The sequence below is a fragment of the Tubulanus polymorphus genome, chromosome 2 (assembly GCF_964204645.1).
Source record: "Tubulanus polymorphus chromosome 2, tnTubPoly1.2, whole genome shotgun sequence".
In the NCBI taxonomy this organism is placed as follows: domain Eukaryota; kingdom Metazoa; phylum Nemertea; class Palaeonemertea; order Tubulaniformes; family Tubulanidae; genus Tubulanus; species Tubulanus polymorphus.
The window spans coordinates 21,488,042-21,498,513 of NC_134026.1; the positions used below are offsets into that span (position 1 = coordinate 21,488,042).

At 37.6% G+C, this 10,472-nt stretch overlaps 1 protein-coding gene across 1 annotated transcript in view; it reads right to left on the reverse strand.

The window, feature by feature from the left end:
• The window catches only part of LOC141900572 (phospholipid-transporting ATPase ABCA1-like), a 31,225-nt gene extending 21,931 nt beyond the window's left edge, over positions 1-9,294 (reverse strand). The window contains exons 1-9 of the mRNA XM_074787529.1: positions 9,200-9,294; positions 3,778-3,852; positions 3,590-3,683; positions 2,510-2,651; positions 2,117-2,247; positions 1,623-1,756; positions 1,130-1,411; positions 950-1,036; positions 188-482 (exon numbers count right to left, since the gene is read on the reverse strand). Coding sequence (XP_074643630.1) covers positions 188-482; positions 950-1,036; positions 1,130-1,411; positions 1,623-1,756; positions 2,117-2,247; positions 2,510-2,651; positions 3,590-3,683; positions 3,778-3,843 — 1,231 coding nt within the window. The 5' untranslated portion in view covers positions 3,844-3,852; positions 9,200-9,294. The remainder of the gene's footprint in view (positions 1-187; positions 483-949; positions 1,037-1,129; positions 1,412-1,622; positions 1,757-2,116; positions 2,248-2,509; positions 2,652-3,589; positions 3,684-3,777; positions 3,853-9,199) is intronic.
• Positions 9,295-10,472: the final 1,178 nt, after the last annotated feature.

Below are 10,472 nucleotides of genomic sequence, written 5' to 3' on the forward strand. Positions count from 1 at the left end.
TTGCCGGTTCCTGTTTGTACGAGTTAGGTGAGGTTTACCACAGTGGAATCTATAGCAGGGTTGCTACAAATTTTTCCCATAAATTTTGTTAACGAGTCTCACTGGGATTTTAGGGGCAATAGAAATTTGATAAAAATAGATTCTAGGGATTCATTATTAGGGATATCGTAGACTAGTAAAGACTTACTCGGATCTGATAAGTTCAAATCAAGCATCGGTCGAGAATCGTTACTTTTTTTATTTGCCTCTGGATTTTTCTGTTTATCATTCCCATCATTATTGGTTTCGTCCTCTTTCTCATCGTCGATTACATTAGACCAGTCGCCATCGCGCGAATACGTAGAAAACACATCGCGATCTTCTCCGCAAAAAAACTCGGCAAATTGCCTTGTCGAGTTGCGACGTCGTGACGAGTCATTACGCGAAGGCATCGCGTCTCTGAGATCATCGCGCACAGCTTCGAGACTATCCAGATCAAAAACCTTAGTGAATTAAGATAATAAACAGCATTAGATAATATGAACAGAGAACATGTATTGTACTATGAAGAAAATTTCATATGGCTCCACTTCTGAACCTGATCTGATGCCGTTGAAACTCTATCCTTGGACTAGGTATGCAAGTAAATGAATATATTTTTAAAAAACCCACGATATTGATGAAATTATAATTACAAAATCTGTTTTGCTGATGTTTCAGAAAGATTTCTTTTTTCCCTGAGAAGTAATCTGTTCAAATGTCAAGAAAACAGATTTTATAGTTACTATTTCATCAATATGGTGGTTTTTTATATATACATTTACTGCATAGACTACGACTAGTCTAAATTTAGGTTTGCAAGCATTCACACAAAATGTATGGACCCAATCACATTTCCTATCATATTTTTGCTCTTGTACATAAAAGATCAATTGACAAATGAGATGCTTCTACATAGTACAATACTTACCGCTTGCGCGATGTCATTCCATAGTTGAGCCGTCTCATTACTGAACCTTATTGCTCTTCCAGTGTTAGTGGTGACAAATTTCCCTAACTGAAAAACGAATCGAACAAAAACTTTATGCAAAAAATAACTTGATACACATACTACAATACAAGTAAAATTTTTTTGAGAAGAGAAGCGTACCTGCTCCAAGGCTTTTAACGTGTCGAAATTATCGCGGAAATCTTGGACAAACGTTCGAAATTCATCCGACGTTAAGTTGCACAGCTGATCTTGAACGAACTGAGCTTCGGTCGTATTTCTATAGATGATGAACTGATTATCTTTCGCGCGACGGCACGTGTAATTCCGCAGAGACTCGGCATTCCAGTCGAATGCGTTCAAGTCCCGGTAATAATCCCATATCGTGGCATTCACCATGGATATAGTCCTATTCAGCCGTTCGCGTTCAATGTATTCGAGGAACTGAAATATCAAAATCAACACCAAAATTATCACCATCTACACTTTTTGGCTCACAAGCCTGAGAATAAGCCGATCAGTAAACTCAGAGTAAAGGTGATATCTCGACATAGCATCACGAGAACCTCAGGAGGAGCACACCCTGCCCATTTTTGTTTTGCAGTTGATTAATAGTGAGTAAATTGCGGAAGTTGACAAATCTGCTTGAAATTACCTTTTCAGGATCGATAGATGACCCGGCAATGGCATCGACGACTCGCGGACTAAGGCTCACATTCTGCTTGGCCAAAGTTTTTCTGATATTTTCTATTTGATCGGGCGAGAACAAATCATCAATTTTCACGTTTCCTAAATCGCAAAAATAAAATATTCAGCGGTTAGAATTACATAACTATCTATTGTAGACTACGAATACCTCGCAACTGATGAAGTTGATAAACAGGTTGTGGAGTAGAATACATATCAGTTTTAACTTCTCAAATGGGGTACCGGCAATGCTACTGAGGCAAGCGAGGATTCCACCGGGTTGCTAGTGGCACTTGGTTGCCACCTTCAATTCCTTTAATGATTTTCTGATTTAGAAGCCTAAAAATCGAGTTCAAACCTCATCGAAAATGAACTGAATTTCACTATGAATTCTGCCCAGTGTTTTGTCGGGCTATCTGGTGATTGCTGGGACCCCATTGAAGAGCACCAATTTCACGTTACCAGTTGAGCCATTATTCAATTGATCGGACAGAATCTGCAATGTTTCGATGTCATCCAAAAGTCGGTTGATTTCTTCCGTTTGCGTTTTGTTCGCCAATATTGTCTCGACATCCGAAAAAAGCCGATCGAATCTGAGTACGAAAGAATTTTAAAAACATAATATTACGTACTGCTTCTAATATTAATTACCGGTATTGAATATATATAGTCCAATAAAATATTCGTTCAACAGTAGACTCTGCTTTACTCATGAACATGACATTGTTTTGACCAGGAAATAGGGAAAATTCAACGTTTTTCCAAAAAGTCTTCTAAAAATTTCACCCAGTTTACGCCCATAGGGGGCCTACTGGGTAAGGAAGGAGTCTACTCTTGAATGAAGTTTCAGCTCACATTGCATTGTTAAATTCCTGGTCTCGGCCTCTTCTTTCGGTCACCTGCATATTTTTATAGCAGGTGTTATTCGCGGTGCATATCATCCCTTGTAAAAATGGCATGAGGCCAGCAGACGGCATCGGTTTCGCGTCAAAATGGCCTGAAATGAGATGCCGCATATAATCACTTTCAAAACAACACTGAACATACTGGGCATCACAGATGTTATGTTATAACTGTTGCTCAGTCGTGACTTGGTCCAAAAGTGGTCTTAAATCTTAAGTACAACGAGACAATTAGTACTTTATATGGTACCAGTAACCAGTTTATTTGATGCAAGAGTTTATGGAACTTAACTCACTCTCATTGGGGATTGTCAATAAGCTGCTAGAAGGGCAAAGCTCTCGGCGTATGAAAATGGCACTGAATCGGGAACCGGTACCATAAGCCGCGATCACACGAGCATTTTTGGCCCGTGCCAAATTTGGCCCGCAACATCTGTTTACAGGGGTGCCAAATGGGCCCGAGCCTGTTTGGCCCGGGCCTAATTTCGCCCGACCAAAAACGTCGGACCAGGCCCGGGCCTAATTTTAGCACCAGACAAATGGTTGCGTTTGAATTGCAACTGGCACCGGAAATGATCCACTTCGCTTTGTTTGAGCATTGTTTAGTATCGAGTGAATGGTTTGCGTGTGAACGCGCTGGCACGGGCCAAATTTGGCCCGAGCCTGATCCGTGCCAATTTGGCCCGGGCCAAATCGTCTCCGTGTGATCGCGGCTATAGTCATGGTTACTTATAGCCAGTCTCTGACAATCTATAGAACTAAGTCTATCAAGAGACCACTTTTGGACTTAAGTCTATGGAACCCAGCCCAGGGGCCAGTTCCATAGTCATGGCTTAGACTTAAGACCAATTTAAGACTATTTTAGTTCTATAGCCAATTTAACAACTTAAGACCAGTCTTAAGATTTAAGGCCTTTTTTGGACTTAAGTCTCAACTGAGGAACTGGCCCCAGATGTCTAAATTACAAAAATAATCTCATTCAATTTAGTGCATTGAATCATAATATATCAAGCCACAAATAGTCTGAACTTACATTCATCAATTTGATAGACGAGTCCACGAGATTTCACTAACGCCAAAATCATGAACAGCAAAAGTGGCCATATCAACTCCAGAAGAACTCTCACCTATAAAAAAATGATAATTATCATAGCATCATATCAAAAACACAACGAATTATAAAGCACATCACATATTTATGAAGTAAAGTCAATTACTCACTGGTTGCCTGCGAAGGAGAGTGAAGTTCTTCCACAACAGTACTTGCAATTGCAGCCAAAACCCCATGATGAATATCTGATAAAAAGATATATATATATCTATATATATATATATATATATACGCGGTTTATGGCATAGACACTTTTCAAAGAAGGAACTATAACGAAACCCAATCGAAATAATTCATCGATCTATATCTTCCTTGTTCGACGCAATTTTATCCATGAAAATAATATCAAACATGACCTACAGATGCGATGTAGTCGGTTCTCTGTTCGACGACGAACGGAACGAAATCGACTTTTTCGCAAACGCTTTATTTATAGATAAATATATGCGAATATGTATGAAGAAAAAGCCGATGTCTCGTGAATGCCCACAGGCATGGGTGACTCTCATAATAAACAGGGTGTATTAGGTAGAACTGCAATTGTAGACACATTTTCGAACACGTGTATCAAAAATACTAGCGGGGAGATCGCGCATTAATAATATGTTAATCACAATACATGTCCCTGTTTAACGATTATTAAATTCTCTTGATTATTGTCGTTAATAATGCGCACGCCAAAACACGTGGTCGGAGTCTAAAACCCCTGGATTTAGGATCGTAATGCCGTACAGTTGATTTATAGTTCAAATCATAAATGATAACTTAAGATTATTTTCGAAAAAAAAACAAACTAGGGGTCCAGGGACACCATGCCCACTTGGGATGTGGTTTCAAATGCTCAACAATCTAACTTTCAATATTCAACGCCCCCTGGTGACCATATACAAAAACCAATGACCTCTCCACAATTATAGAATATGTCAGCAGCTGCGATTTTGTAATTGATTGTGATAACAAAATATGCCTCGTTACCAATTCAAATATGGAAATACTAAGTTATTCTACTATTCAACACCCCCTGGGACCATATGCAAAACCCAATGACCTTGAAACTCACCACAATCATAGAACATGTCATGAACTACAACTTTGCAATTGATTATGGGAACAAAATATGCCTAGGTACCAATCTAATAAGGAAATATTAAGTTATTCTACTAATCAACGCCCCCTGGTGACCATATAGAATAACTAATGTCCTTAAAACTCACCACAATCATAGATGATGTCATGAGCTACAACTTTGCAATTGATAGTGTAAGAAAATATGCACAGGTACAAATATAATATAGAAATACTAAGTTATTGTATTATTCAACGCCCCTGGTGGCCTTATACAAAAACCAATGACCTTGAAACTCACAAAAATCATTGAACACGTTATGAGCTAAAACATTCCAATCGATTGTGGTTACATAATATGCTTAGGTATCGATATAATGAGGAAAAACTTTTTCCCACCTACGAATGAGTACTGATGACACCAAGATGGCCACCATTTGTGCCATAATTGGCAGATCAAAAATACCTGTCTCAGGAGGTATAAAACATCCCTTCCCAAAGATTACCCATCACAAATTGCAATGAGAAATGGCAAACCAGTAGGAAGCTACAGGAATCAGAATTCGGGCCAAAGTTGACATTTTTGGCCACTAAAAAGGTCACAGGATGGCCATCTTGAGTCCGGTCGACCCAATTTTTCTTATGCTGATGGGCACTTGGGGGATTCAAATATGTATGAAAGATCAAGGTAATTGATCGAAGCGTCTTCAAAATTTCCATCAAAAAGTTCAAAAATGTGTAAAAAGTGCTGATTTTGGCGAACAACAACGGCTGCCAGTCGGCCATCTTGATTCTGACAGGGCCAGTTTTTGGGCTGAAGATGTGTCTAGGGTAGATACATTTGTAACCCAAACATCAAGACAATACATTGAAGCCTCTTGAAAACTTCCCTAAATACCTGGATTCCGTCTACGGACGGACGACGGACGAAAAGTGAATGCAATAGCCCGCTGGGACTAAAGTCCCAAGTGGGCTAAAAACAAAACTGTATGTGTAAATAAGATCAGTTTTTCTTTTACTACATTCTTGAGTTGATTTTACAATATGGATAAGCTAACACACAAAGGAGCAGTTCTAGGGGCAAGGAGCAATTCTAGGGGCAAGAACTGAGGGCAGTCCCCTTTTGACACAGGATTTTTAAGGACATCACATTAATCTTAAAAAGGCAGCGTCCTTTTTAACCTTTTTTTCAGAATTGCCAACAAAATTATGCCTTGTGTTTTACTAAATATTGCGATTTATAGATTTATAGATAAAAAAATTGTGCACCTCTTGAAAAGTAAAACAAAGGATGTTTAATATATTGGTCACTCAAAATTTTGAAGGTCTTATGGTTATAGAAGTCCCATGGATCCATCCACGATAAATTTGATCAAACGCTGATAAATGATGATGTGCTTTCGTTCATTCAGCCCTGAAGTAGAATGCAGACTTATCATTTCAAGTTTAGCCGAAGGGTGGAGTACCTTACGGGGAGAGTATTGATCGTACATACATATGCATAAACGTACATATCGTTGGATCGATTAGCAGTAGGCTATGGAATAACGCCTATATATACATCATGTACAGTGTCAATAAATGAACCACAACGAAGCAAAGTGGAAATAAATACATCAAAAATGCGCAGATATAAAACAAAGGAATCAAAATATTCATCTATCAAAATCAAGACATAATAATTTGGCCTAATTAATCGGGGCCCATCGTCAGCATATCTCATTCGGAAAAGCATGCTGATACCCTTCTGTGAGGGAGCAGTTTTTGTTTTACTTTTGTTGGATAAGAATATGACACAGGCCTGAAGTAAGGGGGGTCGATTTCCAAGTGGAATTTTTTTCTTGGAAGTGGAGCTTTTGGTAAGGTACCCACAAAATTATTGGGTCCTGGGAGTACTCATGCAGAAAGGGAAGCAATTTCACAACTAGCATATCGAGGATGAAAATGGGGGTTCACTAAGTAGCAATAGGGGCAGTAAAACAGCTTTTTATCATCTAAGATCTTTGGATTTCGAAGGTTAGGGTAACTTCACCATTTCAACAGATGCATCTAAATCATTACAGAAAAGTAAAATACAGGTTTTTCAGTTAATGCATGGGAGCTATAGGAAGAAAAAATCATACATAAATTAGAAATATTTCTAACGTGCCTATAAGAGACTTTTTCCTGATATCATAATTGCAGATAAAAATTCTACAATGTGACAACAGTGAAATTGCGTGAAATATCTATGAAATGATTTATTTTTTTGAACACCCCCAACCAGCTTAACACCACGCAGGGCATTACAAGCGGGTTCCATATTTCTTTTTCCCAACAGGGGAGAGGCCAGAGAAGAACCTTCGACCAAGAAACTCTGTCGCCACCAGGGTTTGAACCCATAAACCCTGGATTGACGAGACCAGTGACATGGCGCCTTAAACCACTCGGCCAGACTCCAGAGTACCAATCCATCCCCGCCCCCTGGAATTCATATACTTCGGGGGAGATTATCGGTCAATAAAGCCACAACAGAATCATAACTAAAACAAAATTCGTCCATAAAATTGTCCAGTACTACAATCGATTTCAAGTCACTTCTGCCTCATTAGGTTTAATGTATTAAATAGACTATGTACAAAATCAATCGTGCTGGAATCAATATATAGGCCCTAGTCCTCAGGGATGAATTATGTCTTAAATTTGATTCTGTTGTGGCCTTATTAGAGAATATTGGTCCCCCGAGCTCCGGGGTAAACAATGTCTACTGCACTTGAACAGTATCTGGTCAGCCTTATGCATGGCCGGCGCCAATTATTTGTTGCAAACTCCTAAACTAATGAAATCTTTAGGCCAATAAAATTGTGTGAGACAGACAGCCAATTTGGTTTGGCTAATTTAGAAAAAACATTGTCATATTGTCGGTAGGTTTATTCCCATGAACCTTCTTTATAAGCTTGGAAAAATCAAGAAACCAAGGTATAATACATAGTAGCCAGCTTTACTTGTATCATTCAAAAAAGTCGTTTCAGAAAAAATCAGTCTTAAAGAATGATTTTCTCATTTTCGAAATGGCACTTCAGAACTTGACAAGGGGTTGTTGGCATATAACAGTTTGGATATATGACAAGAAATTGAACTCGCAATCCAATTATTAAATAGCCTGTAGAAAAACTGGTGCCTCAAAAGATTTATACAACTATACAAATTTTCATTTACATATGAATCTTCAACCACTGTCACAGCTATGTTCGACAAGGAGGTTATCAAAATCAAGTCTAGAATAGTCCCAGAAAACCAACCCATGTGGTTACATAGATTCAGAATGTCGGGAAATAATACAATTCTTTTGAAAGTAACATATCAAAGTAAAATATCTTCACAATGAAATCAAGAACTATAAATGAGCCTCTAGCCTTTTGGAATTAGAAAGCATGTGTTAAACTATGAAATCCTACCAGGCTGATCATGCTATGAATATTTTTCAAATTTAAGTTAACTTAACTATTCATTTAATTAACATTTGAGTACTTGATAAGAGACAATCAGAAGCTTTTCAGATAGGCCTATTGCTCGTAAGAATCAAGAATTCAGACACCAGTATCATTAGCTCAAAGGGAAAACTGGTAGGCCTAGGACCTTTTAGCATTGACCCTGAAACATTAGTTTTGGGGTCCATATATGGTTATCAAAACATGATTAACGTAAGCCTACTGCATAGAACAGTATGATTAATATCAACTACACATCATGCCAAATAGTTAATCAATAAATACAATACCTTATTGATTATTGAAGGAATAAAGATGAAGTCAATGTCTGGGCATGCTATAGGCCTAGGCCCCAGGCCTCAGTAGTAGGCTGAATTTGAATAATTCTAACCAATCCAATAAAACCAACTCTAGACCTTTAAATCTAAATCAGAGTTTTCCTCATTTTTTTTTCTTCCAAAAGATTTAACATATGGTAAAAAGATTATCCATTAAGCCTATTTCAAATCATAACAAATCATTCAACTAGGCCTATAGACTACTTTAAGATTGAACAGCTTGAGCTTCGGGTATTAAACTCAATTAGTCAATCCATGGTTAAGGTTTACGATTGGATATTCTCACTAACTGCAGTTAGTTGATTTAAGCCCATTCAAATATAAAAGCCAACAAACATGACGAAGCTAACTTAACTATATAGTCAACCTATAGGTCAGGACATGTAGAGCCAACAAATGTTTGATGCATATTGTTACAATCAACGCAATTCGAACATCTTTCTGTATCGACAAGCTTTTAAGTTTTTTAATAGTGAGAAAACATTTACAAAATATGGAAACTAATTATACAAGCACTTCATTCATATGCATGGAATGTTACATCAAACGATTTTTACTCAGACTACAAAACTGCCAGCGAAATCGCTCAAAATTAAAAAAAGGCTTCAAAATCAGTCAGTTAGCACCACTTATCATTAAATAGAATGAAATCAACATACCCCTGTTATAGAGCGAATAAACTAAAAATCCACCAACAGCATGAGATTATGAGTTGTTAATCATGATACTTCCGTATTCAATTTTTGACCATCGCTGTCACTGGTCGACTGTTTACTAATGCGCCATCTAACGGTAAGATTACTGGCATACACACTTGCCGTAGGTGGCTAATTCATCCTATTTTCGGGATTGTGACTCCGAGTCGAAATACGGTTACTTACATTTTTAACATTTTCCTGAAAAAGAATATATCAAACTCTTCTTTTTTCATGCCCAACGTTGAAAACTAAGTAAAATCGAAGAAAATAAACCCTCTCACCTGTTAACTTGAACTTGAACGTGAACTTGCGTCGAGTCGGGGCAGGCCATAAAATCGGAAAAAATGAATTTAGAGTAACGTATAAATCGATTGTGGTGCACATAAAGCAGATTGAGCTGAATTATTTCTGTGATTTTGATTCAAAAGTATGCAGCACCATATCGTGATTACCAGCTCACGGAGCACTGTCAACAGTAGATCTATGCATTTAATTTTGTTGAAATTAATTAAAAAAGGACATTGGCCATTTTTTCCGTTCACCATTTGTCCATAGATGATGTAGGCGAATTCCTTTTGCGGTCTCATATAAATGAATTTTTGAATTTTCTCAGTGTCTTTTTTTCACACAGAGAATCATGGTTAATTTTCTGAAAATGGGGTTTTAATAAGTTATTTTTGCGTATTTTGGAGATTTTCTTTCTAAGTAATATTCATGACGAAATTTCTACATGTTTACTTCTAGGAATCTAATCACCTACCTAGGTAGCTTAATTTGCTCTAGAAATTTTGAAACTCTGCGAGTGCTTAATCGTCGTGGTTAATTTTCTGTGGCGTTTTTTATCGGAAGTGTATTCAGTAATCTAATGAATTGTCACCAACAAGTAATTGTCTTATCAAATGTTTTTCTTTTCGGTATGAAAATAATTCACAATTGTCTTATTTTCTAAAATCTTATGACCTTATAGAAATAATTTCTGCGATAATCAATTGAAAGAATTCCGAAAGAATTACTTTGGTGACAGCGTTAATTGATTTTCGTTAGACCCGCCGGGTCTTACGAAAATCACATGCATAAAAGGAAGAGGAAAACTTCCTCAGAGTGTTCCAAAGCCTCGTGCCTTTTTTGTCTCAACTAAGATGAAATATTTCTTGCATTTCGCGGCTCTTTTTCGATTTACGCGCCCAGAGTACACGTTTGAGTCTAAAATTTAGATCGCTTAAAATCAATTCAG